Source organism: Aspergillus pseudotamarii (assembly GCF_009193445.1).
Source record: "Aspergillus pseudotamarii strain CBS 117625 unplaced genomic scaffold BDV38scaffold_14, whole genome shotgun sequence".
Classification (NCBI taxonomy): domain Eukaryota; kingdom Fungi; phylum Ascomycota; class Eurotiomycetes; order Eurotiales; family Aspergillaceae; genus Aspergillus; species Aspergillus pseudotamarii.
This window is the reverse complement of record NW_022475028.1, coordinates 190,113-215,614: the sequence shown is the minus strand read 5'-3', so window position 1 is coordinate 215,614 and position 25,502 is coordinate 190,113. Positions and strand designations below refer to the sequence as shown.

At 48.9% G+C, this 25,502-nt stretch overlaps 10 protein-coding genes across 10 annotated transcripts; 7 read left to right on the top strand and 3 right to left on the bottom strand.

Annotated features, from left to right (window-relative positions):
• Positions 1-24: 24 nt before the first annotated feature.
• On the bottom strand, positions 25-2,416 carry BDV38DRAFT_241192 (PAP2 domain protein). Its single transcript, XM_032054002.1, has 5 exons — positions 2,039-2,416; positions 1,751-1,967; positions 894-1,664; positions 353-837; positions 25-298 (listed from the first exon to the last, which is right to left on the bottom strand). The coding sequence occupies exons 1-5, from the start codon at positions 2,091-2,093 to the stop codon at positions 231-233; spliced, it is 1,596 nt and encodes a 531-aa protein (XP_031915846.1). The 5' UTR covers positions 2,094-2,416; the 3' UTR covers positions 25-230.
• A 992-nt stretch (positions 2,417-3,408) lies between these two features.
• On the bottom strand, positions 3,409-3,855 carry BDV38DRAFT_241190 (uncharacterized protein). The gene has a single exon (XM_032054001.1). It carries the CDS (start codon positions 3,599-3,601, stop codon positions 3,416-3,418), a length of 186 nt encoding a protein of 61 aa, XP_031915845.1. The 5' UTR covers positions 3,602-3,855; the 3' UTR covers positions 3,409-3,415.
• Positions 3,856-4,042: 187 nt separating this feature from the next.
• BDV38DRAFT_241189 (Rho4-like protein) lies at positions 4,043-5,380 on the top strand. The gene is made up of 3 exons (XM_032054000.1): positions 4,043-4,657; positions 4,726-4,929; positions 4,980-5,380. The coding sequence occupies exons 1-3, from the start codon at positions 4,370-4,372 to the stop codon at positions 5,334-5,336; spliced, it is 849 nt and encodes a 282-aa protein (XP_031915844.1). The 5' UTR covers positions 4,043-4,369; the 3' UTR covers positions 5,337-5,380.
• A 416-nt stretch (positions 5,381-5,796) lies between these two features.
• On the bottom strand, positions 5,797-6,498 carry BDV38DRAFT_241184 (DASH complex subunit DAD1). Its single transcript, XM_032053999.1, has 3 exons — positions 6,293-6,498; positions 6,154-6,216; positions 5,797-6,096 (listed from the first exon to the last, which is right to left on the bottom strand). Exons 1-3 carry the CDS (start codon positions 6,380-6,382, stop codon positions 5,920-5,922), a joined length of 330 nt encoding a protein of 109 aa, XP_031915843.1. The 5' UTR covers positions 6,383-6,498; the 3' UTR covers positions 5,797-5,919.
• Positions 6,499-7,043: 545 nt separating this feature from the next.
• On the top strand, positions 7,044-7,829 carry BDV38DRAFT_280697 (uncharacterized protein; the record flags this gene model as incomplete). Its single annotated transcript, XM_032059372.1, has 1 exon — positions 7,044-7,829. The coding sequence occupies one exon, from the start codon at positions 7,044-7,046 to the stop codon at positions 7,827-7,829; it is 786 nt and encodes a 261-aa protein (XP_031915842.1).
• A 660-nt stretch (positions 7,830-8,489) lies between these two features.
• Positions 8,490-10,474, top strand: BDV38DRAFT_40289 (class I SAM-dependent methyltransferase). The gene is made up of 11 exons (XM_032063291.1): positions 8,490-8,751; positions 8,809-8,849; positions 8,905-8,990; positions 9,068-9,090; positions 9,153-9,294; positions 9,355-9,377; positions 9,439-9,476; positions 9,537-9,674; positions 9,741-9,993; positions 10,065-10,231; positions 10,284-10,474. Exons 1-11 carry the CDS (start codon positions 8,665-8,667, stop codon positions 10,312-10,314), a joined length of 1,029 nt encoding a protein of 342 aa, XP_031915841.1. The 5' UTR covers positions 8,490-8,664; the 3' UTR covers positions 10,315-10,474.
• Positions 10,475-10,859: 385 nt separating this feature from the next.
• On the top strand, positions 10,860-14,326 carry BDV38DRAFT_291052 (uncharacterized protein; the record flags this gene model as incomplete). The annotated part of the gene is made up of 4 exons (XM_032061651.1): positions 10,860-11,288; positions 11,342-11,816; positions 11,873-12,685; positions 12,745-14,326. 4 exons carry the CDS (start codon positions 10,860-10,862, stop codon positions 14,043-14,045), a joined length of 3,018 nt encoding a protein of 1,005 aa, XP_031915840.1. The 3' UTR covers positions 14,046-14,326.
• Positions 14,327-15,081: 755 nt separating this feature from the next.
• chsD (chitin synthase D) lies at positions 15,082-17,528 on the top strand (the record flags this gene model as incomplete). Its single annotated transcript, XM_032056984.1, has 3 exons — positions 15,082-15,097; positions 15,158-15,320; positions 15,386-17,528. The coding sequence occupies 3 exons, from the start codon at positions 15,082-15,084 to the stop codon at positions 17,526-17,528; spliced, it is 2,322 nt and encodes a 773-aa protein (XP_031915839.1).
• A 1,201-nt stretch (positions 17,529-18,729) lies between these two features.
• hsp88 (Hsp70 chaperone Hsp88) lies at positions 18,730-21,236 on the top strand (the record flags this gene model as incomplete). The annotated part of the gene is made up of 5 exons (XM_032059371.1): positions 18,730-18,804; positions 18,927-18,958; positions 19,067-20,498; positions 20,558-20,869; positions 20,946-21,236. 5 exons carry the CDS (start codon positions 18,730-18,732, stop codon positions 21,234-21,236), a joined length of 2,142 nt encoding a protein of 713 aa, XP_031915838.1.
• Positions 21,237-23,763: 2,527 nt separating this feature from the next.
• Positions 23,764-25,320, top strand: BDV38DRAFT_40269 (putative mannosylphosphate transferase (Mnn4)). The gene is made up of 4 exons (XM_032063289.1): positions 23,764-23,952; positions 24,027-24,488; positions 24,557-24,984; positions 25,034-25,320. The coding sequence occupies exons 2-4, from the start codon at positions 24,120-24,122 to the stop codon at positions 25,116-25,118; spliced, it is 882 nt and encodes a 293-aa protein (XP_031915837.1). The 5' UTR covers positions 23,764-23,952; positions 24,027-24,119; the 3' UTR covers positions 25,119-25,320.
• The last annotated feature ends 182 nt before the right edge of the window (positions 25,321-25,502 follow it).

Genomic DNA, 25,502 nt, shown 5'->3' with positions numbered 1-25,502 from the left:
AATTCAGGTCTTAATCAATTCGAACCTCGGTCAAGAGTCCTAATTTCTCTTCAACACGCGACCACACCAACGGAGAATAAAAAAAAAAGAAAAACATGGGGGGAAAATACATAACGCATCAAAGTCATATATGTACACTTGAAGGCCAGCTATGGTACAGAAATAATAATGACTCGTGACGTTCAGCCAGCTGAACTAAACCTCACTCTTAGCTTAATTTTCAGATGGCTTTAAATCGGCGCAAGGCCAACTTTGTCGAAGACAAAAGGAGCTCCCTCCATCACAATCCAAGCAATACCTAGCCAGCGTAAGTCCAAGGTCCAAAAAGGGTGGGAAAGTAAGAACCACATACCGGAATATACCACCAGCTTCGTGACTACCTCCACATCGTATCGTACACGAGGTCTCTTAATCCGTGCAAACATCTCTTCTTCATCCGGCTCGGGGTCAGGAACCAAATCAGGGAATGGCTCCGTCAACGGAGGCGCCTCTGTACCATCAACGCCAGTCGCGATTCGAGGGTTACCGGTTCCCATCATTGTTTCATACTCATGGAGCTTGGAGCGCTTGCGCGATAGGTGAGGATATTGCCCATCGGAGATATCTTGCTGAGTATCCTCTTCTGCCAGAGGCGACGTTCGGTTGCTATTTGACAGGCTCTCTCGTCTGCGCTTTTCCCGGTAGGCCAGGGTTTCGTAGGCATCAGCTTCCGACTGAGGGCCGACTGAGATGGCCCGTCGTCGGGGGTGGCGGATATTCGAAAAGATGGACGGGATTTCGGAGAAGGTTGGGAACACTTCATGATCCTTGAGTTGCGTGGGAACTTTGGTGTATTGCCTGGTTCAACGGTGAGCTGAAAAATCGGTATTAGATGGAGACGAGACCTGACTTACGACGCTGCGGTAAAGAATCGTCGAGGGAGTAACAGACCCAACTTTTCCAAACCACGAAAGACCGGGGGAAGTACACGGAGAAGAGAGGGCTTCATAACCTCTCTCCATACAACGATCAATGCCACTCCTAAGATGAGGCGCATAGCTGTCTTCAATACCCCTAAATCGTCAAACCTATACGGAACAGTAGCGGGGACGGGGTGATCCCATGTGATGTCCGTTTTCGCTACGTGCCAATACGCCACTTGCAACCCAAGTATCACCCCCGCGAAGGCAACACTATCGTCGAAACAGGGACAGTCATCGGCGGGCTCCGGATGAAGACGAACAAGAGCGAGGATCACCAATACCACCAGCGTGACCTGTTTGCCGGAAGCCGAGACTACAAACTCGTCGAAGGCGGTCCCGTAGGCATATTGTATGGCTGCAAGCAAGCTGCCCAGCAAGCATCCAATGATCACATCGAAAAAGCCGTGCATACCACAGTACAGTCGGCCGAATACAATCGAGGTGACATAGAGGTAAGTGATACCTTGTAGAAACACGTTGATGGCAGGACTCAAGGTCGAATCAGGCATGTTTAGGAGAGCCAGTGCGTATACGGCGACCGAGACGGCATTTGTCGAATGAGTCGAGGGAAACCCATACTCCAACGCAGCGGAACCAGACATTGTAATACGTTGTAGCGGAGGCGATAGCGGGCGTGGGAGGCAAAGCAAGTCTTTGATAAAACCGCTAAAGAAGACTCCAGATGCCAAAAGATTCACCATCCTAACCAATTGATGTTTTTTTAGCCAATGTGATCACGCGGTCCACAGCTCAGTGTACTCTGAACTATATCGGGCCCATGTACATACCCACGCCCTAAGCTTGTATACCCAAACCAGAACAGTATAGGCAAGAAAACCATGAAAAACGTATGCGTTCCAAGATTGGCCGTGAATGCAAAATAGGAATCTAGGGCCGGAGTTCGCACCTTCTCCTGCAACCAGGCGAGATATGGGGTCTCATATCGCACTAAGGGGAGAAGTTTCTGTCGTGGCCAGTACCGCCAGGATGGGAGCTGGTTGCGATCTATTCCCAGCGGACCGTTAGTATGTTGACGCACGGAAAGACCATCAGGTCAAATAGGGATTACGACGCACAATGATTAAGGCTTCTCAGCCCAGCATCTGGTGTGCCATTTGGTCCCTTGTTCATGTTGCAGACGGCCGTTCAAATCAGGGTGACGCTATCGTTGCGGTCTCCCCATAGATCCCACGGAGGATCTGCTCAGTTCAATGTCTCAACGCCGATGACAGTTACGTGAGAGAACCATTCGGAAGCACGAGATGTGCAAAATTTTCACTAATTGTCCCTTGTCCACTCGGTTTCGATCAGGGGGAAGAGGAAGACAGCAGCAGATCAATTTGGATTAGTCGGGGAGATTGTCCCGCGCTATCCAGCGGTTTGGTTTCTCGGGCGGTCAATGCGACTTGAATAGCATACTAATACAAAGTAGGATGCTGGGTTCGTGCTTAGTCACCCCTAATTGGCCCGATACGAGTACGGAGTGGATAATTCTTACTTTAGTGATTTTTTTCTATCGTTCGAAATGAGGCTTTTTTATGACAACGGAAGACGGAACATGAAGAATCGCCGAAAGAAATCTGGGTCCGGACTTCCTACGGATGCTCCCTTTCTGCATTGATCTAGAGAACTCAGTATGCTCAAGTGGATTATTCGAATAATCCAATTGAACGGGTATTTACTTTCCCATTATTGGTTGACTTATGATCAGTCTTCATGAGCCTCGGTAGATTGAAACGCAGAGGGAAATTAAAAAAAAAATAAACTAAGAGCAAGCTTATGTTCGTCCACGCCCAACTCTCCACCATATATATTCTATCCATACACATGCAGACACACAGGCATCTGTGCTTTTTCCAGCACTGAGCTACTACATCGGTCATATTTGACTACAAGAAAATAATTAAAAATAAAAGACAAAAATAAAATAACAATCTGAAGAGTAACAGCTTGTTCAATGAAGTTGATAGCCATTATTCTCGCGGTGAAGTTGTACCCATGCAACGGTTGCTTTCGAGGAGATTTTGGACAGACCATGGTTAACCTGTGCCGTAAGTAATATTTGTTCGTATCCTGATTATAAAACTAAAGTCAATATGAGTTCTACTATATCAAAACAACCAGACTCAATATGCTGAACTATGTTGGCACAGGCTCGGACTGCATTATCGACGTGGAAGTTGGTTCCGATAAAGCAGATATCCCAAGAGGCAAATTGTATAGTATTCATGAACCATAATAGCCGGGCATCATTTCAGCAAATGTGGGAGAAAAGGAATCGCTTGTAGATATCACACATTGGGTAACGAAATACGACGTGATTATAGACTACGATGTCTTCTGGTCTCGAGCGTATTCTCTCTCAGGCTACTAAGTACGAGTAACGTGACGATCGTCGGGCGAATTCGAGTTGGTTGATGCCGGAATAAGCCACGCACATTAATACGACGATACTACATTGCAACAAGTGGCAGGAGTGTGGGGACATTGGATAATTGGATGCATGCGGACAATAGGATTGGTTGGAAATTTCTACGACGGTAGCCGTGCATGATTCGTCTTGGTGCGGACAGATGACAGCTGAACGCTTTGTGAGGGAGGGTCGAAGGATCCAGCGTTTTGCTGTCCTTCAAGCACATACTAGTCGTCTGGTAGGGGCATACTATTTGACCAAGGCCCGCAAGGGATTAATCTAGGCTGAGATATTGGCCAGTGTCTAGATTGCATAATCGATGATCGCGGGCCAATCGAAACACTAAGCAAAATCAGCCTTCGAGATCGGAGCCGCTTTTAGGGCACGGGAGAGTGAGAGCAAGATTACTGATAGGGTCAACCTTGGAAGAAATCCAAGAAGATCAAGGAGTTTGTACTATGCGGTCCAGACCACATGCTAGGAATTCCTTGATTCAATCGATCGAGTGACGTTGTGCTAAAAAAAGGTTCAATGGATTGGGTGTGGGTTTATTTTATGATATTGATTTGACTGCGTCATGGCCTAAGCAAGTGGTTGCCATGGCAGCGCTTCGGCCCGTAAACATCGGGTTTCATGTCAGCTGGAGTAGCGGCCACGCCACACCTGCCATTACTTGATCGAACTACCACGACTATCGTGAAACTCGACATCTCTTTCTTTCTTTCTTTTCAGTACCTAGACTGCTGCTCTCGATCTTCGATTTCTTTTTTTGTTGTTATTTTCTTGCCGTCATCTTTCTCAATACCCTTCAGCTCCATCATCCTCACGTTATCACAGAGCCTAGCGACCGTTGGAAACTGAAAATTTCCGGGAAACCTTTAAAACGGGCAGTGGATCTATCTATAGGCAATAGATCAGAAGGACAGTTCCATTTTCGGCGCCGCTGAGCACCACGTTCTCCTAATTCAACCTCAGCATTCCGCCCTCCGCCATCATGTCGAGCCATATGTACGATGACCAGCCTTATGCAGTCTCACGACGTCATTCGGTAAAAACACCTCCTCCTTCATCCACTCCCCGGCACAGCAGGGGGCGCAGCCAGAGCGTCCGAGTGAGCAATGGAACTGCCAGCACAAATACCAGCATCTCAAGTGGGAGAATGTCGGAAGCGACGAATATCACTCAACCACCGGCATACTCGAAAAAGTTCGTTGTGGTGGGAGATGGTGGATGCGGAAAGACTTGTCTCTTAATCAGTTACTCGCAAGGGTATTTTCCGGAAGTATGGCTCTTTATTTCCCTCGAATGCTTTGAACAGTCTTTTCCGACCGCCGTTCTGACCTGGACTAGAAATACGTTCCGACAGTGTTTGAGAACTACATCACGCAAACCGTCCATCGGGCGTCAGGGAAGACGGTCGAACTTGCCCTTTGGGATACTGCAGGCCAGGAGGAGTACGACCGTTTGCGCCCATTATCCTATCCCGAGACTGATCTACTCTTTGTTTGCTTTGCAATTGATTGCCCCGCATCTCTAGAGAATGTGATGGATAAGGTATGTCCTCTTAGAGTTCCTGTATGACACGTGACACTGACTGTGTATAGTGGTACCCCGAAGTCCTACATTTCTGCCCCACGACACCAATTATCCTGGTTGGTTTAAAGTCGGATTTGCGCAACAAGAGGACTTGCATTGAACTCCTTAAAACCCAAGGACTGACGCCAGTGACACCAGAGCAAGGTCAGGCAGTGGCTCGGCGGATGAATGCCTCATACATTGAATGTAGTAGCAAGGAAATGCGCGGTGTGGACGGGGTTTTCGAAATGGCTGTTGACACTGTTGTGTCGGCCGAAGAACAGTTTAGCTGGAACAACCGTCAAAGTCATAGTACCAGTGGCAAACCTACCGGAGGTGGCGGTGGTCCTAAGAAGGTCAAGAAGCGTACATGCAAGATCTTGTAGATCGTTTTTCTTGTCTCCACGTGTCCCATGCCCCCCCCCCCCCCTTGTTTTTGTTTGGCATGTTACTGTTTCCCGCCGAAAGAAGCCTGGTTGCTTCGGCAGTTTGCTTCTCCTTGTACGTGATATGAAGTCGATACGACCTGGAGAGGATGGCCTACACGGTCCAACCCATTATGTGCTTTTCTAAATATTTCGTTAACGGCGGCCTTTTGATTTTACATCTTCATGTTGCTATACCTGTTTTTCCTTGATGATTGTCTCCATGAAACACTATTACCCTTCCTTTATGTCTACTATTACTTGTCTGTGACCTTGATTTCTTAAATTGGCATGTTTTCCTCATGATGTCTGTCACGAATCCGGTCCGAGGACCACTATGTCATATGCATGGGGTGGGTGTTTATTGGCGCTGAGTCTCCCATGTCACTGAATATAAAAACACTGTGAACCCCGAGAGATGTTTTTGTCCTGTAAATTGATACTATATCATCTAGAGATAGAGAATAAACTGTACACACGCCCAAATTTGAACTCCAATACACCAAGCCATGCACCGAAAACATTCTGGATCATGTCTCATATCTTAACCGTCTAACTCGCTCCTCTCATTGGCGAGTTCCTGCTCATGCAGCTCGCTCTGGTCTTCATGAGGCTCCTCTTTCTCCTTTACACCACTCTCGGCCTTCTCTTCCTCCGGCCGTCCCATGAAGTTCTCGAATTGAGACCAGAGAGCTTCAACGGAGCTAAACTCGTTGCCCACCTATGCAGTTGGACTTAGCCAGTTACATGTACAAGGAAGCTGGAAGGTAGAACTTACTGCAACGACACTTTCTAGGTTTCGGTTCAATCGGTTGATGTTTTGCAGGACTTGTTCCATTCCCTGCGCAAATCGCTCAATTCAGTAAGTTATCTCGATGCTACAGTCACCATGATCTGCCCGAGATTGCATAACCTACCACGGCGATCTCTCTCACCAGTTCCTCCCGCTGCTGTTCGAATACTGTCGGGGTGGACGACCTGGATTTCGAACCTGGTGTCATGGACATTTTCGTTGTGGTGTACAAAGTTGGAATAGTTTACGGGTGTAATGACCAGAAGGAAAGTATGGGGCGAAAGAATTGATTGCAGACCCCCTCAGTTATACTGTTTTGGAGTTATTCGCACTTTCAGCGCACGTTATCCATTCGAGAATACCCAACCATCATGTGGCGCATGAATTATTGTGGGACTCGTGCCTGGTTGTCCTGATTGGGCATGGTGCAAACAAAGGCGCGTTTTTTCTGCCTCCTGTTCTGTGACCGCTCTGTGCCCCGCCCGTTTGACTTTCCAATTAATCATCTCTTCCAGAGTAAACACGAGTAAATAGTAGTATGTACTTGATCTAGTATTGCTCATGTGGAGTGTATAGTTATTGTGAGCGATGTTTTTGTGTTAGGAACTGCGACTGCTGCCTTTCAAGGATTCTACATCACTACCCTCTTATATTCTTCTTCTGTTAGCATGCGGTGCAATTTACACACCGCAACTATCGGGTACCAAGTCTGGCGCCCTGGCTCTGGTGTAACATAGACGTTGTACGCGAGGGACAAAGGGAGCCCCTGGACTGGTTATAGAAGGTAGATTGTCATCTTAAGTATGCTGTAGGGTAGCTGGCAAATGTCTTTGTCTGTGCTGTTTTCAATTGTCAAGTTTTATATAACGAGCGCGATGACCCTCTCCATCGGAAACGCACAGCTTCTCCAGGCAGAAATCGATGAAACTGACCTTAGTTTCTTCCGATTCTCAGTCCATGGAAGTATCAAGTATCTTACCATCGAGGGGAACATTTTCTCAACCCCGGAAATGGCTTTCGGCCCATCTCTAAGGTCTCTACTGCCAGAATTTCCACCTGGAGATTGGAATGATGGGCTAATTGCTAAAGACAAGAGCACCGGGAAGCCATATTTCGCACGCGCCGTCCGGAACACGTTTCCGAGTGTCAGAAATCAATGGCATGAGTACTCGGTTGACTGGTCAGATATAAAAGTGGGAAAGAGGCTTCGGACTGGCATCTACGAGGCTCAATGTCCGGGATTTGACACCGTTGTCGTCGCTAAATTTGCTCGCTTCCACTGGGAGATTCGGTACATGGAAAACGAGACAACAGCATACGAGTGGATAAAAGACCACGACATTGGCCCACGATTTCTGGGTCATCTGGTCGAAGATGGTCGCGTAATCGGGTTCCTGATGGAACGAATTTCCAATGCACGACATGCAGTTTTAGATGATCTCGAGGCTTGCTGGGATACATTGTCGCGGTTGCATTCACTGGGGATTCGGCATGGTGACACCAATCGCTTTAATTTCTTGATGACCGACTCGAGGGCTGTTTTGATCGACTACGATACAGCTCAAAAGTGTGACAATCGCGAGGTGCTTTGCGAGGAGCTTGACGGTCTTGCTGAATCGCTAGCAAATACATCCAATCGAGGCGGAGGTGGTTTGCTTTGAGTGGGATGTGAGGTCATTGGATTTTGTTACTTTTGGAGAGTTTAGCATATATGCTATTCATGTAGCTCTCTGTGGTACGAGGGCTTGGTTCATTGTTATCAACATTCACTGCATAGAACCCGTGACTGAATTGAAAATGTATCTCTCACATGACTTGAACTAAGCTGTTTTCACGCCCGCTACTGTTACATACTCTGGTACTCCTGCAGTACTTCAAGATTCCACCAATGCCAATCAAAACTCCGACTCGTCGTGATGAGCATCATTCATATGTGATTCCGCCCTTCACCCTCTCAGAAATTCCTGGTGCCCCGACTCCTTGGCTCTTTGAAAATATTCAGCGACGATGTTACGTGACTAGGCGGAATATGCAGATTAGGATGCAAGTCCCTACCCTTACCACTCACATTATACTCCAATTCGGACAGGGGTCTCTATTTCTACAGGGATTTGTCCAAAATTACTTATCGATTGTGAACAACTAAATTGAGCTTTACTCGAAAATCAAGCCCTAATTATAGTTCTGGAAGCTACCATGCACTCTACCAGGATGTCACAATAATATCCTTAGTAAGTTGGTTGCAAAAGGTCTAGTATTGCCTGCCATTGACGTCCTTATAGCCTAGCCTGTTAGGAGGACTGGGATGCTGCACATTTTGGGCCTTGTGCATGATCAACGTACGTTTCGGTGACGGCACGTCCGGTCTCCACAGACACATTGTGTCAAGAGATAAAAGAGCATACCCTCCTCCCATGAGTAGTGGTAGTGAATAACGCTGTCCTCTGTTAGTCTCTTCTAGATTCTTGCTGTGTAGCTGGGTCACATTTTGTGATAATGGCTACCCACGACAACCCAGAGTCCACAGAAGTTACTTCTACTTCCCCGCAATTGCGGCTTTATGAATATGTTGAGGCAGACGATGTGAGCATCTACTCGATATTTTATGTACGATATGCAGCTCTTTAACCGTACCCATAGGTGTCGTTTAATGCGGAAGACCTATCTTATGAAGCTGAATGGTGAGTCCAAAACAAATAGTTAGGCAAGTGGACGTTAACACATCGGGCGGAATAGTTCGAGCTACACGACAAGCCTAAGTTCGAGTGTCTTTGCGTACAAGTTTGAGCACGGACGCCGTTATCACGCGTACAGAGATGAGAGTGAGTTGCTGAAGAAGTCATGCTTACTGCGTTTTGCCTTAGTACCATCTAATCATAGGCTGCGGTGATATCGGTAGATTACTATCTCCCAAATGATGATGTACGTTGTGCTCTACGCAGCGTAGAAGCAGGGCGGGGAAACTGCTTACGTAGACCAAACAGGAAGAGAAAGGCCGGCTCGATCTTTTCCATCATATCCTAACTCTCAGTTGCAACAACAAACTCCACCTTGCACCGATCAGTCCCGATATCGAACGGATTCTGGATTTAGGAACCGGCACCGGGGTTTGGGCTATAGACATGGGTACGGTTGCTTCTCTGAGTACTCCTTCCATGGTTTTGTGCTAACCCTAAACTTATTTAGGGGATCTGTATCCTTCAGCAGAGGTGAGATCGCCTTTGGTGGGCCTAGATTTGAATTGAGCACCTCTGAGCTTATTGTATTCAGGTTTTGGGCAACGATCTTAGCCCTATACAGCCTACTATGTATGTGAGACCATGCCATCCATAGCGGAGAAACATCTAAACTAACTGAATAGCTTACAGGGTGCCCCCTAATGTGAGATTCGAAGTGGATGATGTAGAGAACAACTGGGTTTACCGCTCAGAGTTCGACTATATACATGCTCGCTATTTTGCTGGAGCGATTAAAGACTGGCCAAATCTACTACGCCAAGCATTCAAGTATGAGATGGGCGTTTCCTTGGGCTATATGTCTGCATGTCTATACGGATACTGACACGGCAATAGGTTTACTAAGCCAGGAGGCTGGGTGGAGTTTCAAGACTTCGAAATGCAATTCTACACGACTAACGGGGAGTTCAAGACCGGCTGTCCATTAGATAAGTGGTGTACTGAAAGCATTGAAGGCCTGAGGTCTGTTGGACTGGAACCTTCTCCCGGCCCCAAATTACAACAGTGGTTCAAGGATGCCGGATTTACCAATGTACAACAGAAGGTCGTGCCCGTGCCGGTTGGTGTCTGGCCAAGGGACAAAAGACTGGTATGTGTTACGATGTCTCCTTCGATGGCGAGGGCTTTTGGAACCTTTGGCTGATAGTTTCTTTGCAATAGAAAACCGTAGGAGCGCTTAATTACCATCAATTCAATGACGGACTGGATGGCATGTCGCTACGAATATTCACAGCTATGAAGGGCTGGAAACCAGAAGAGCTACGGGAATTTCTGGCTGATGTGAGGAAGGATCTCAAAAATCCTCGACTACAGGCGCAGCATAATTTGTAAGTGCAATGACTTGTCGACTTGTGAACCTTCGTCTAACTTTGACCCTAGTTATGTGGTATATGGGCAGAAGCCAGAATGATTTTGCCAACATCGTCTTCATCTGAAAGACTGAGTGGACAGACGTACGGAGCTGCGCCAGTGTACTTTTTGTTAAAGTTCCCCAGGTTCATGTGTTGTGAGGTCTTTGCAGAGCAAGAACACCACAGATATTAGTGACTTTCTAATATTCTAGATGCAAGTTGCAACTCCTGTCGAACACGAACAATATGATGAGTATCTGGAATAGAATTCACAACCTCGGTGCTAGATAGTCCGGTTCAGCATTAGCAAGCTGCAGAAACCCCGGGTTTCCCCACAATTCACTCTCCGGACAAAAATGGTATCGGTTTACCCCACTTCATGCTCGGAATGTGGAGAAAAGCTAGGGACAGAATGACGCTGTATTGCGCTGCCTTCAGGCAGAAGAATTGTAGATCAACGCTCGGGTTTTCCGAGCATGACGATCACCATCTCGGGGCTGTTTTTGCCGGCCCATTCATAACCCAAAACCTTGGGCTACGATGGAAAGATATTCATATAGGGAATTCTTCTCTCCTATCTAGGGTGCAGCGCAGGGCCTCAAAAATGCAAACACGCATTCTTTGTTTGGTAGCCCTGCTGCTCCCACAGTACGGGCTAGCAGTCGATGATCAAGTAGGAGCGAAAATCGACTATGGCACATTCGAGAATCCCGCGGCTAGAGTTCGCCCCCGTTTTCGTTACTGGCTCCCAGATGCCAGTGTAGATTCGACTATTGTTCAAAAGAACATCAAGGATGCCGGTGTCAATGGCGCTGGGGGCGTGGAGTTTCTTCCTTATTTTGACTACGGTAATACTGTTCCTGGGGCAGATTGGGTAACTTATGGATTTGGCACGCCCGCGTTTGTCAATGTCTTCAAAGCTGCCCTCCAGGCTCATAGAGATGCGGGTTTGGTGATGGACTTTCCTTTGGGACCGAACCAGGGACAAGGCGTACCGGCGAGTCCCGATGATGAAGGACTCCAATGGGACTTGGTAGGTATTTTGGTTCCAAGGAATGGCAATTACGCGTCCTGACATGCATATAGTCTACAGCTTCGGTTGGTGTCCCTCTGAACGGCTCATTTCAAGGACAACTCCCTGGTTGGGGTACCGGGGAGCTGGTAGCACTCGTTTCAGCTCAAGTGTTATCGAGTCGAAATATCTCGAATCCTACAACTAGCTTGATTCCTGGCAGTGAAGTTCAACCAAGTGCTGCACAGTATGTGTTAAAGAACTCAACACTACAGGATTGGTCACAGAATGTTACATCCACAGGAGGGCTTAGTTTGAGCTTTCCTAAGACAGGCGGCCAAGGTTATAGGCTATTTGCGTTCTACCAACGTCAGACGTTGCATCAAAATGTACCAAGTACTTCTAACGTGTCGGGGACAATCTTTAACGGTGGATCTTATGCCGTCGACCATTTCAGTCCGAAGGGTGCGGCAACTGTTACTCGATTCTGGGATCAGTATATCCTTGAAGACGAGATCAAACAGATGCTCATCGAAGTCGGTAATTATGGTAAGTTGGTCATACCCAGTAATCAAGAAAAAAATGGAGAGGCTAACAGGGCGCAGGCTGGGAGGATAGCATGGAGATCACGTCCAATGTCTCCTGGACGCCGGATCTTCCTAGCATCTTCCAGAAGAAGCATGGCTACAGCATCAAAAAATATCTTCCACTTATAATTTACAACAACAACAACATAGGTGTACAGTCGACTGCTCCTGGTACTATCCAGTGTCTGTTGGATACCCCCGATCAGGGTAACGGGTACATCAACGACTATCGGGCTGCGCTAGGAGAGGGGTACCGGGCATACTTGCAGGGGTTGACACAATGGGTGAATGACATGAATCTACAATACTCTTCCCAAGTGGGCTACAACCTGAATCTCGATGTCCTGGCAAATGTCCCGGACGTGAATGCACCGGAATGTGAAAGCCTGGCGTTCGGTGACAACATCGACGGGTATCGTCAATTCGTTGGACCCGCTGCTCTCGCCGGCAAACGTGTGATCTCCAATGAAGTGGGTGCAGTCATCAATAAGGCATTCCAGCATCCAGTTACAGCGCTTCTGTGGGAGATCGCTCGGGCTGTTGCCGGAGGCGTCAACCAGTTCGTCCTTCACGGACAGACATTCTCCGGAAACTATGTGGATACAACGTGGCCGGGTAATGTACCATTCCACTATCTGTTCTCCGAATTGTATTCTGAAAAACAGCCATCCTGGAACCATGGCTTTTCGGAGGCTCTGAACTATGTGGCTCGGTTGCAATATACTCAGCAGAAGGGACAACCTAAATTGGATGTAGTCATCTATAACAAGGCCTCAGCCACCGATGCGCAGTTCGGCACCATTTACAACGAAACCGATCTAATTGAGGAAGGTAGGTTAGCTATATTAATGCTAGAGGTTGAATGAGCTTCGCATGCTAATATTGTGTAGGATTCACATACGTCTATCTCTCGCCAGATAACTTTGCTTTACCGCAGGCTCGTGTTAGGAATGGCACGCTTGCTCCTGATGGTCCGGGATTCCGTGCAATGATCATTCCCAGCTCGAGCAACCTCACAATCGATGCAGTGAGAGATATTAAGAAATTCGCTCTTAATGGCTTGCCTGTAATCCTATCCGGTGGGCTACCAAATGCGTTCTACACAGGGGACGGAAACACAGACAGTCTCGTGAAGGAGATATCTTCCTTGAAAGAAGTGCAAAACATCTACATTGTATCTCCTGGTCAAGCATCCGGAAAGCTTCAATCGCTAGGCATTGCGCCGCGGGTGCAGGTGCAGACTAATGGCACATGGTATTCTACATGGCACTCAGACGCTGATGGGGTCGACTACCTTTATGTCTTGGGCGATACAATGGATACTGCTGGTAACCTAAGTGTTGCCACGACAAAGCAACCATATTTCTTCGATCCTTGGACTGGGAGCCGAACCCCCGTTCTTGAGTACCAACACAGGTCTGGCCGAACCGTGGTGCCTCTTCGCCTGGTCGCGAATCAAACGGCTATCATTGGCTTTACCGGCAAACCTAGCAATACTTTACTCCATGCTACTCAGGTACCATCCTCAGTCATTGGCTACAATTACGGCAACCGAACAAACAATGTCCAACTGCACGTTTCATCCGTCTCATCCGGCTCAACCACCCAGACCCTGGGCTTATCCAACGGGAAAACCATATCCCACCTAACAACCAGGGATCCCGCCCCAGCATACCAGCTCACCAACTGGACCCTCACAGTCGAACACTGGGAACGCCCAGACAATCTATCCGACGCATCAATAATCGCAGCCAAGCACAACACAACCCACGAGCTCACCTCCCTCATATCCTGGCAAGAAATCCCCACCATCGCCAATGCGTCCGGAGTTGGCTACTACACCACCACCATACGGTGGCCCCCGACAACCAACACGGCAGACGGCGCCTACCTGTTCCTCCCGCACACCCCAAACGCAGCCCGTGTCTATGTTAATGGCCACAGGCTCCCAGCCTTCGACTTCCAAGCGCCGAAACTCGATCTCAGTCCCTATCTCATTACCGGGGAGAATAAATTGACTGTAGAGGTACCGTCAACTATGTGGAATTATATTCGGACTATGTTGGATGAGCTTTACTCGGCTGGCTCGTTACCCGAACTTGAGGGGTCAGGCCCAGATCCGGCGGATAATGGCTTGATTGGGGTGGTGAGGCTTGTGCCTTTTGTGAACGTTAACATTGATCTGTCATGATGGGATTGCGGTCTGTTTTAGATATTTGGATGTATTTATTATCTCATTCCTGGAATGTTATCCTGTCCGTATTGACACCAGGGCGCTCGCTAGTAATGAACTTGAGACCACCTGAGCGGAGGTATATTTGAACCTACAGCCCAGATTTAATCCGACTTTTGTCACCAATGACCTCTGTGACCGCTGAAAGTTTCGACACCCCTGGAATTTGGAGAAGCCAACTTAGCGTAAAAATCTTCTGCTTGATATTTCGTTAAGTCAAAGTCTTCTAGCGCTCGTCTTAGTGTTGTACAGTGTGTATGCCATCATCTGTTGGATATGACTCCAATGCAACGTATCTGCCGGTGACTTGGGACATAGCTGTCCTGACTTTGATCAAATACAAGCCAATGGAGTTCTCCCGTACAAGTTCTAGGGGGCGTGACTGTAGTTGTCATGGGGTATCGCAGGAGGGTTATTGCCTCAGGCGCACAGTGGTATTACACATTCACTCCACAAAGACCTGTGCCTTCCTCTTCTGGACTACGATCATGATTTTCCATTCATTCTTTACACTCGCCCCATGTTCTCGACGTGCATAGAGTCCGTATTGTTTCGGTGGGCAAAGGTATCATTCCAAAAGAGTGTATTGCTAACCAGCTCAAATTTTCGCCTGAGGTCTCACATATGCAACGAAGAATGCCATCGGTTTAACAGCAGGTCTGTTGTACTCGACTGCAAACGAGATTGGTCACAAACAGAGACTGACAACTTGAAAGCGACCAACTGTACCACTGCAATCCACAACTTGACAACAAGAAGCTACGTATAACGGCCATGTCGCTGTTCGATTGGCGACGATCTGCAGAATAAGGGACCCCCGCTGAGATTCTACACACATGCGATTGCTTCAATTCTCGTCTGGTACAACATTCCGTGAGCAGGACCTGAAAATTTTGACATCCCGCCGTCTAGCGACATTGAGCCAGTGATACCGCGTCTATATAGGACGCCGTTGTGCTATGGCGGGTAGTGGCAATCAGGGCGTGCCCAGGCCATGGACAGTGAAAGATGTGAGTCGGGCTACTTTCGAATACAAACGCGAACACCACATTTAACAGGTATACAGATAGTTTGCGTATCGATTATTGGCCCGTTAATGCTGGCCGCCTTTGTGGAATGGTTTCTCTTTCTCGCTGCATTCTTATATTGCCTCGTAAAGGTGTTCCAGAAAGCCGAGCATTGGAGTATCAAAATCCTTGCTGTGGCAATGATGATAATCTTCACCTTGTTAAGGTAAGTTGGTCCATGAAGAACACTGCGAGAAATTATTAGGGACCTGAGCATACTGATCGGTACAGAGGAATTTTCCTCCCCATTATGGTTGTCACCCTCCCTCTACCGACTCAACTCACTCGGAACTACCCTCCGGAGCTCGTCACCTTCCTCCAGTGGTTCGCATTTTGGACGTTTTCAGCCTTGCTTATCATTCCCTGGTTGTTCTGCGTTCATAGACTGGTCACGAACTCCATTGGAAGAACGCAGAGAATAAAGGAAGTCTTGGACGACCGGACGGCACCGAAGACTGTGATTGTTATGCCAGTATATAAGGAGAACCCTACAGTCTTGATAAAAGCGATCAATTCGGTTGTAGGCAGTGACTACCCATCGAATTGTATTCATGTATTCTTATCATACGATGGGGTCAATCTTGACGAGCCCTACCTTCAAGTGATCCACCATCTTGGAATACCGATTTGCCTGGATACTTATCCGCAGAGTATAGATGTGACGTATAGGGGCGCTAGAATCACCGTGTCTCGATTCAAGCATGGCGGCAAGCGACATTGCCAGAAGTCAACGTTCAAGTTGATTAGTCAAGTATATGAAGAGTACAACAGGAAACACGATGATCTTTTTATGTTATTCATCGATTCCGATTGCATCCTGGACCGACTGTGTCTGCAAAATTTTATGTATGATATGGAGCTGAAACCGGGGAGTAAACATAACATGTTAGCCATGACTGGGATCATCACGTCAACTACAGAAAAGAATAGTCTCATCACGGTGTTACAAGACTTGGAATACATTCATGGCCAGCTTTTCGAGCGTTCTGTGGAATCGGGGTGCGGCGCTGTGACCTGTCTGCCCGGCGCATTGACGATCCTGCGATTTTCTGCTTTTCGAAAGATGGCGAAGCACTACTTTGCAGACAAAGCGGAACAATGCGAAGATCTATTTGACTATGCCAAATGCCACTTGGGAGAAGACCGGTGGCTCACGCATCTCTTTATGATCGGGGCGAAGGAGCGCTATCAGATCCAAATGTGTACCAGCGCGTTCTGTAAAACGGAGGCGGCCCAGACCTTCCGCACTCTCTTGAAGCAACGGCGCCGATGGTTCCTTGGCTACATTACAAACGAGGCATGCATGTTGACAGACGTCCGGCTGTGGAGACGATATCCCTTCCTGTGCTTGGTTCGCCTCATGCAAAATACTATCCGCACAACTGCTCTCCTCTTCTTCGTTCAGATGATTGCCCTCATGACAACATCCAGTCGGGTCGCAGATCTCCCCGTTGGCTTCATCGCGATATCGCTGGGGCTGAATTACGTGCTCATGTTCTATTTCGGGATCCGATTGAAGCGATACAAGGCCTGGCTGTATCCGCTGATGTTCGTTCTCAACCCATTCTTTAATTGGTTATATATGGTGTATGGGATTTTCACCGCGGGACAGCGGACCTGGGGAGGGCCACGAGCTGACGCTGCGAAAGCCGATGAGCATACATCGCCCGAGGAAGCTGTTGAGCAGGCTCGAGCGCAGGGTGATGAGCTCAATGTCATGGTTGATACCTTTCGAGCCAAGGCCGACAAGAAAGGATGCTCCAATCGCGCTTCAGAACAGATCGATCGCCGTCTTTCTGGTTTGCCAGGGCCTCGCGGCAGCTACCTTGCCAATCATGATGAGGCGGTGGTACCACTCGCTAGTCTAACGACCTCACCCCTGGATGTCCCCCGAATCGGCTTGCATCCGAATTGCTCTTCCGACTCTGTGGCCACGGACTCTAGTAGCAACTCCATATCGTTACCCTTGGACGTGGAGAGCTTGATGAACGAAGAAGATCGAGCGAAGCGTTCAATGGCTCTCCAAGCGCAAGAACTCACAAGCATTCTTCAACAATTCGCCACGGACCCCGACGATGGCGATATCCATACGCAAGGCCCAGCGAGGCTACAGTCTGAAAGTCCTGAGACACATGTTGCATCGGAGCAATCTCGAGGTGCCCCTGCCTTTGCCCCCGCCCTGAGAGATGACACCGTTCACTGTATGCCGCTCAGGCAGCCACAAGGAGCGCTGCAGTCTGCATATGCTCAACAGTCAGTTGAGCTAGGTGTAATGACAGGGAATCATCGCAGTCTTCGACCGTCTCGGGGTCGGCGCCTACAAAAGACCCCGAGACAAGCATCACAGTCAAGGAGCCCTGAGTACATGGTGTGACATCATAAGGAGAGGGTCACTGGGCGGGGGTCCATTTTCCATGAGAACCATCATAGCACGACATTTTCGCACGTTGGATACTGTTGGGAGGTTGGGAGGTGGGACAAGTTTACGCCGTATATTAATTAGAGAGGGAGAGAGAGAGACTTGGAGGGGGTTGGATAAATACAGTCATTCTTCTTTTGATACTATATTCTTACCTTGTTTTCTTGAGGTCCTTTCCCCTTCACCATACTCTAATTATGCCGGCCTACAATGGATATCATTATCTCATCGGTTCCCCTTTGTCCTCCTCTGCCGATAGTCGGTGACTATTGAGAGATTAAGCCAGGTCATTAATCATCGGGCACATGTGTAGCCGCTGCACATGAGTAGCAAACGGTACCTTTTTGGAGAAATTGATTCCTAATTCTCCAATCATTGGGGTGACATTAGGTAACTGTTACGTGAAGGTCAGTCCAACCCGGGGGTGGCCAAGACTCTCAGGCACCCAATGGGCGTACCCCGGGGCCGTGAAATCTCTGAGGGGTGGATTATCGATAAGAGCTTGAGGCAAGAAGCAAGCGGAAGAAGCAGAAGAAGCAAACCCCGCGGAAGGCGGTCAAGGATATTGCCCTGGCCCACCACAGGCGGTGAGCGGAGGAAGAATCGAGTGGTAAGCGCTCGAAGGTTCCAAAGGTCAGCGCCATCGGAGCCCAAACGGAGTTGTGCTGTACTTTACGGCTGGGAGAAAGCATGAGGTGTCGCCAGATGACTCGGATTGGAATTCTTGAAAGGAACGGGTTTATCCTATATATAGATTCATATCACCTCTTCCTTCCCCTCGTCTTTTTTCCTTTAAATCCGGTTTTGATCTGATCGTATAAAACTACACAGTAGAAAGGTTGATAGTGGATCTCAAGTGACCAGCGAGAGAAGCCCACGTCTAGAATTTTTTTTTTTTTTAATTTTTAAATTTTTTAAATTTTTTTTTCACTTTTTCGATTTTCTTACCTGAGCCACAGTTTGCATCACCGCCCGATAGTGGCGCTTTTCAACGTGCAAATTCTCCCCCTCCAGCCCTCTTTCTTCGCTCCCCAAATCTTTTCATCCTAACTTTTGTGATACCACTTCCTATCCATTACACCTCCTCCTTCTCCTCCATCACTTTTTCTTCCCTCCCACCCTACCTCCTCCTATCACACCTATATCCCTTTTCACCATGAGTGTTGTCGGAATCGACTTCGGTGCCCAGAGCACCAAGATTGGTGTCGCCCGTAATAAGGGTATCGACATTGTGCGTATCATGCCTTCCCCGCCTTCAGCACTTCCTTTTTTATGTTTATTTTTTTCTATCAACCCCCCGTTTTCTCTGACCATTGAAATTCAAAGACTAACTGTCGGTGCGACTCGATTTAGATTACCAACGAAGTTTCCAACAGATCTACTCCGTATGTCCACTCTTCTGTTACTATCCCACCCCACCCCAGCCAACAACGAGCTTGACGGCATGGTTCTCTTCATTTAGCGATCCTATACTGACTGTGTGTGATGTTCAGCTCTCTGGTCTCATTCGACAACAAATGTAGATATCTCGGTGAGGCTGCTAAGACACGAGAGACCTCCAACTTGAAGAACACTGTTGCAAACCTCAAGCGCCTGATTGGCCGCTCATTCAGCGACCCCGATATTCAGATCGAGCAGAGCTTCAACACTGCCACCCTCTGCGATGTGAATGGCCAGGCCGGTGTCGAGGTCAACTTCCGCCAGCAGAAGCAGAAGTTCTCGGCCACTCAGCTGGTCGCCATGTACCTGACCAAGATCAGAGATATCACCGCCAACGAACTGCAAATCCCCGTTTCCGATGTCACCATCAGCGTTCCCGCCTGGTTCACCGATATTCAGCGCCGGGCTATGCTTGACGCCGGTGAGATTGCCGGTCTCAAGGTGCTGAGACTGATCAACGACACCACCGCCACCGCTCTCGGATATGGTATCACGAAGCTCGATCTGCCCGGTCCCGAGGAGAAGCCTCGCCGCGTCATGTTCGTTGATATCGGACACAGCGACTACACCGCTTCGATTGTTGAGTTCCGCAAGGGTGAGCTGAACGTCAAGGCCACCGCCTGCGACCGCCACTTCGGTGGCCGTAACTTCGATCTTGCCCTCACTGAGCATTTCGCCAACGAGTTCAAGGAGAAGTTCAAAATCGATGTCCGTACGAACGCCAAGGCTTGGGCCCGTACCCTCGCCGCCGCTGAGAAGATGAAGAAGGTCCTTTCCGCAAACCCTGCTGCCCCCATGAGCATTGAGTCCCTCATGGAGGACGTCGATGTCCGCGCCATTGTCAAGCGTGAGGAGCTGGAGACCATGGTTCAGCCTCTCCTCGAGCGCGTCCTCGTTCCCATCGAGCAGGTCCTTGCCGAGGCCAAGCTCAAGGCTGAGGATATTGACAGCATTGAGATGGTTGGTGGCTGCACTCGTGTCCCTGCCATCAAGGAGGCCATTGCCAAGTTCTTCGGCAAGAACCTTTCTTTCACCCTGAACCAAGATGAGGCCATCGCTCGTGGTAGTGCCTTCAGCTGTGCTATCCTCTCCCCCGTCTTCCGTGTCCGTGACTTCTCCGTGCACGACATCGTCAACTACCCCATCGAGTTCACCTGGGAGCAGTCCGCAGATATCCCCGATGAGGATACCAGCCTGACTGTCTTCGGCCGCGGCAATGTCATGCCATCGACCAAGATTCTCACTTTCTACCGCAAGCAGCCTTTCGATCTCGAAGCTCGTTACGCCAACCCCGAGATGCTTCCTGGAAAGACCAACCCCTGGGTTGGCCGCTTCTCCGTCAAGGGCGTCAAGGCCGATGCCAACGATGACTTCATGATTTGCAAGCTCAAGGCCCGCCTGAACTTGCACGGTATCCTCAACGTCGAGTCTGGCTACTACGTCGAGGACATGGAAGTGGAGGAGCCCGTCGAGGAGGATGGTGATGTAAGCTAGATTCCCATCGTAAAATGCATGCACTTGTCTTTTACTAACATGTGATTTAGGCCATGGACACCGATGCCAAGGGTGACGAGCAGCCCAAGAAGACCCGCAAGGTCAAGAAGCAGGTTCGCAAGGGTGACCTGCCCATCTCCGCCGGCACCCCTGCCATTGAGCCATCCGTCAAGGAAGCCTGGATCGAGGGCGAGAAGGCCATGTATCTGCATGATAAGACCATCGCCGAGACCGACGAGAAGAAGAACGAGCTTGAAACCACGATTTATGATATGCGTGACCGGAAATATGGCCGCTATGCAAGATTCCTCGAAGATGAGGCGAAGAAGCAGGCCTTCGATGACAAGCTGGATGAGCTCGAGGTATGTTCATACTCCCTTTTGGCTAGATCGCCATGTCTGTTTAGAGTCCGTGCCCGTGCTAACTTCGATTGTGTAGAACTGGCTGTACGATGATGAGGGCGGTGCTGACACCACACTCGATGTTTATGCTGCCAAGCTCCAGGAGATCAAGAAGCTTGTGCAGCCATTCGAGGAGACTCTTGAGGACGAGCGCCAGCAAGCTCTGGCTGAAGAGCTCGCCAAGAAGCGCGCGGAGGAAGAAGCCAAGCGTGCGGCGGAAGAGCAGGCCAAGAAGGCCGCGGCCGCTGCTATGAACTTTGAAGAGCGGAATGAGACGATGCCGGATGCTCCTGCTCAGGATGAAGCTCCCGCCGCTGATAAGCAGTAAATGCTTCGCTCCCGTTGCATCGGCTATTCCCTCAAACTTAATATTCTTTCTATATCATCATTGAACACAGCTCTCTCATATGCAGACTGATGCCAATACCTATGAACCAAATTCAATGATGTTGTGCGCTCGGTTGCTTTTGTTTTTTATCATTACGATGCCCCACCCGTTTTTCTTTCTTCCTTCTTTTCGATTGTCGACATGACCTGGCAAAATTCATGTAGAACGAGATTTCTTTTGGTTTTCGTGTGTCGCTAATGGCGTTTCTGTTTCCCCTGGTTGCTCTGCGAGGATGCTGGTGAGGGGGTGCACCACTGCTGATTGATCACCGTTGTTGGGGCACCCCCTTCCATCCGCTGACGACCGGCCATATAGAAGGGCGCATCAAGGCACGCGAGACGGAACCGAACATAGATATGACATGTGTGGATAGACTTTGGCTGCGCAAAAGTAAATGAATGCCAATACACAAAAGATCCCAGGATAATACTGCCTAATCATCCCTTTCAGGCTCAGGCTAGCGCCGGTGTGTCGCCGTCATGTATGATTCCAAGACTTGCCGGGTGAAGGGCGGCGGTGCCCCGTAGAAACCGGGGATCATTTCCCTCGTAGGCACTGCGGAAGGTCCATACCCGTGAACCCCGATTGATTGTTTAGGTATTATCTGTAGGGATGTCTCCCGCGGAATCATCCGACGTGGCTCACATATATATAATTTGAAGACCGACCGTGGCTAGTAGAAACTCATTGTCTTTGACAGACGGTCTCATCTAAAGCTCTATCGCAGGAAAAATAGGAAACCTACCCGTTCCGTAAACAGCATACAATCAAGTAGTTTCGTTTTATTCATGTGGTTTAAATGTCTACTGGAGTCCCGACACCTCGGATTTGTCGATATTGATTGATGCTTCGGGGGGAAAGGAAATGATCAGGTGACCGACTACGACCGACCCCTTCCGGGGGGTTACTCATCAAGTCTTCCAACTGTTTTGGAGATTCGGGCTTTCCAAACGCTCCACGGTTCACTCACGATCACAAAGAACGGTGTGAAAATCGGATTTCCTCGCCAAGACCAATGGCATTAGGCAGCACTCATTCGAGTCGTGACAGGTCGCCGGCATCTAGTTGTTCGCTTCGCCAAGGACACTGGATTCGAAATGGGCTCGCAGTCGGAGGCGAGGGCCAACGGCTTTAAGTGGGTACCCGGTCTGCTTGGCAGGCTGAAAGGGCCCAAAAAAAGGGGTGGGGGGTTGTCATGATGGGGATATTTGACGATCGTGGAAATTGTACCGTTTGGTATGATTGTCAATCTTTTGAGTTGTTCTTGCCATCTCATTCAATCCGGTGGTGGATATTGAATGTGAGTGAGTAGAACATTTCAGGGGGGTGTTGGAGATCTCTCGCGCCTCAGGTTCTACTTTTAACCCAAAACGGGAAGGCCGGTAGTGGTCCCGACTCGGTGCATGAGATACGGCATTAACGATGGATCCGGGTGCTTTTGTGCATAAGAATATGTATCAATACACCTAGGGGATCCAAGCGTTCATATATTTAGTCCTGGTGTCGGATGTTCTATGCTGGACTAAAGCTGCAAAAGCGTCTAGTAGGGCGCCTCAAACCAGCCACTAGTTCCGGAATCCGGGACTCGACGGGAAGCGGAAGTTTGAACAGGGGTGAGATTGTACTAGTAGTCGTGCTACGTAGGGCTGGTTCTGGCTCTTACGAATACGAGTGTTTTGGGGTGTTTTTGTTCTTTGAGAGGTGTCAGGTGTCAACGTGGATCACGATGAAACACCAGTCCGTGATGACGAATGGATGATTGAGATTGATTGACTGTATATTAATGGGATAAGGGGGGATTATGTCGTTTATTTGTCATAATTACTATTCTCTAGGGGAAGTTGGTGGGGAGGGGGGAGCATTGAGTGGTTGTTCGCCGGTCATGGTTTTCCTATAGAGTAGGATGGGAATACTTTATTACGGATGGATACTCATACTACCGCATTGATTGAGGGAAGTACTGAGTGGTGGAGCATCCCCGAAGCGGGCAAATTGGCACGCGAGGTGGCGGCACTTGGGGAAGTCCCGGTCGTTACCCATCAGGTATCGTTTCTGTTGCTTCCTCAGGCTCTACTCCGGACCGCTCCCTCCAAGTATGTCTGGATGGATGGATGTATCTATCGATTGTTAACGGTTTCCCCCCGTGCCGTGGAAAGGGAGGCAAAAAAAAACCCTTACGGATGATGCGCAGGAATTTCACCATCTCAGGGTCACCCCCAACGCAGGGTCGTTCCACTGAATTTCTCCTACCACGGTGGAGACCCTTTTTGCGAACCCAAATACCTTTCGCCCCGCTTTAAGAACTGTAGCTGCAAGTGAGCTGGTTTCCTCGAATTTATTTTTTTTGCTTTTTCTCGACGGATTAGTCGGATCGCAGGGATACCCAAGGTTTCCATGCTCTTCCGGTGCGCTGGTTTGTACCTGGGAATTTCTTTGCTCGACTTTTCGTTGAAGCATTTGGATTGTTTGATTTTCTCCTCCTTTTTTTCACTTTACTTTTCTTTACATTCTTCAGTGCTCTTAAAGTTTCCTCCCCAGGTTTAGCTTGGGATAATTTCTCCCTGTTTCGGTTTCTGATCGACAGCGCTTGACAGGGAGACTACTCTTTTAGGAATATAACATTGGCCCCATCCCCGGATTCCTCGTGCGCAAAACTGTCGGTCCACGATTTACTTTTTGCCTGTTCGATATACAATTTTTTTTACTCAACTCATCACGGGTGGTTGCTAGCTCCCCCGGCCACTATGCGCACCGAGGCGTGATCGATCCCCTCGTTATCCGCCCACCGATCACCCTCCTTCCCTGATTACACGAGACCTCGAAATGTACCTTTGGGGTCTATTGGCCCTCACCGGTGCGATCTGGTCAGCGCGGACCGAGGCGTCCTCCGGTTCGTTGACGGGCAGCGCGGAACAGCACTATGGCAAGGTCGTCAATCAAGAGGACCCGGACCCCTTGTGGGACAAGTACGGCTTAAACAAATCCGAGGAGTTCAAGTATTTCCATGAACCGGGCCACGATGACATCCTCGGTCACTATGATTCCCGCTACTTTACCGAACCCGTGGCGGACGAGGATCGCCCGCAGACGATGACCTACATGGTGCGCGCATACTTGAACTTCTTCGAGGAAAATGGATTAGAGACGTGGATCGCACATGGGACGTTGCTGGGATGGTGGTGGAACGGCAAGGTACTGCTCGTGCGGCCAGTGCGTTTTCGATATGTCGCTAATTGGGTGCGCTTGCTTTTCTCTGTTAGGTCATGCCCTGGGACTGGGATATGGATACCCAAGTACCGGATACCACCTTGCGTCAGCTGGCCGACCGCTATAACCAGACGGTCGTCCAGTATTCGACGAAGAATGCCGACCTACAACGGACCTATCTCCTCGACATTAACCCCTGGGCTCGTCAACGTGAAAATGGCATGGGATTGAATATCATCGATGCGCGATGGATCGACATGCAAACAGGACTCTATATCGATATCACCGGGTTGAGTAAAGCAAACCCGGAGAAGCCGAACCTGTGGATGGATAAGCACGAGCACCAGTATCAGACGGAGGATATCTACCCCCTCCGGAAGGCCACCTTCGAAGGGGTTGCGGCCAAAGTACCCTTTGACTACGAGGCGATCCTGATCGAGGAATATGGGAAGACTGCCTTGACCAGCACGCATTTCCATAAGTGAGTTCTTCGGTCCTCTCTATCGTAACGTAGTGCTAATCGCAAGTAGCCATACGTGGATTCCCGAGTCGGAGGAATGGATCCCCGATGATCAAGTGGCCGATGCCATCGACGACGATAAACAATACGAGTAACGGGATTGCTCCAGTCACGTAGCCCGCGAGATGACCTATCCGGACATTGGATGCGGTCATACACCATCATATATATCCCGCCAAATATACATCTTGAGTTTTTGATATAGCTTCGGAGTTTCTGGGACCAGGGATCCTCATTGGGTGGCGTACGGAGAGTCTGATTTTTTGCGTTTGTTGCATCCTATTTCAAGCATACATCGGTGTCGATTCGGCTTGTATATTTAAATGATATTCTTGCTACTGAATTAGCTTTGGTTTTGACGATGCGCCTTGTGTAACGCGGAACCTTGGATTCGGGACCTAATGGTGGTACGGGATTCAAATGGGGAAAAACAATTAAAAAAAATTCGAAAAATTATATTGAATACCCTTGGGAGAGAT

What these genes read in the sequence shown, in the direction of transcription:
- BDV38DRAFT_241192 (XM_032054002.1), bottom strand. Translation starts at nt 2,093, where the DNA reads ATGAACAAGGGACCAAATGGCACACCAGATGCTGGGCTGAGAAGCCTT. An exon ending in CGATTCTTTACCGCAGCGTC is followed by an intron (nt 838 to 893) that starts GTAAGTCAGGTC and finishes CCGTTGAACCAG; the next exon opens with GCAATACACCAAAGTTCCCA. An exon ending in GAAGCTGGTGGTATATTCCG is followed by an intron (nt 299 to 352) that starts GTATGTGGTTCT and finishes TACGCTGGCTAG; the next exon opens with GTATTGCTTGGATTGTGATG.
- BDV38DRAFT_241190 (XM_032054001.1), bottom strand. Translation starts at nt 3,601, where the DNA reads ATGTGCTTGAAGGACAGCAAAACGCTGGATCCTTCGACCCTCCCTCAC.
- BDV38DRAFT_241189 (XM_032054000.1), top strand. Translation starts at nt 4,370, where the DNA reads ATGTCGAGCCATATGTACGATGACCAGCCTTATGCAGTCTCACGACGT. An exon ending in CGCAAGGGTATTTTCCGGAA is followed by an intron (nt 4,658 to 4,725) that starts GTATGGCTCTTT and finishes GACCTGGACTAG; the next exon opens with AAATACGTTCCGACAGTGTT. An exon ending in TAGAGAATGTGATGGATAAG is followed by an intron (nt 4,930 to 4,979) that starts GTATGTCCTCTT and finishes GACTGTGTATAG; the next exon opens with TGGTACCCCGAAGTCCTACA.
- BDV38DRAFT_241184 (XM_032053999.1), bottom strand. Translation starts at nt 6,382, where the DNA reads ATGTCCATGACACCAGGTTCGAAATCCAGGTCGTCCACCCCGACAGTA. An exon ending in TGGTGAGAGAGATCGCCGTG is followed by an intron (nt 6,217 to 6,292) that starts GTAGGTTATGCA and finishes CGATTTGCGCAG; the next exon opens with GGAATGGAACAAGTCCTGCA. An exon ending in ACCTAGAAAGTGTCGTTGCA is followed by an intron (nt 6,097 to 6,153) that starts GTAAGTTCTACC and finishes CCAACTGCATAG; the next exon opens with GTGGGCAACGAGTTTAGCTC.
- BDV38DRAFT_40289 (XM_032063291.1), top strand. Translation starts at nt 8,665, where the DNA reads ATGGCTACCCACGACAACCCAGAGTCCACAGAAGTTACTTCTACTTCC. An exon ending in GGTTTGGGCTATAGACATGG is followed by an intron (nt 9,295 to 9,354) that starts GTACGGTTGCTT and finishes AAACTTATTTAG; the next exon opens with GGGATCTGTATCCTTCAGCA. An exon ending in GGCCAAGGGACAAAAGACTG is followed by an intron (nt 9,994 to 10,064) that starts GTATGTGTTACG and finishes TCTTTGCAATAG; the next exon opens with AAAACCGTAGGAGCGCTTAA.
- BDV38DRAFT_40269 (XM_032063289.1), top strand. Translation starts at nt 24,120, where the DNA reads ATGTACCTTTGGGGTCTATTGGCCCTCACCGGTGCGATCTGGTCAGCG. An exon ending in GATGGTGGTGGAACGGCAAG is followed by an intron (nt 24,489 to 24,556) that starts GTACTGCTCGTG and finishes TTTCTCTGTTAG; the next exon opens with GTCATGCCCTGGGACTGGGA. An exon ending in ACCAGCACGCATTTCCATAA is followed by an intron (nt 24,985 to 25,033) that starts GTGAGTTCTTCG and finishes AATCGCAAGTAG; the next exon opens with CCATACGTGGATTCCCGAGT.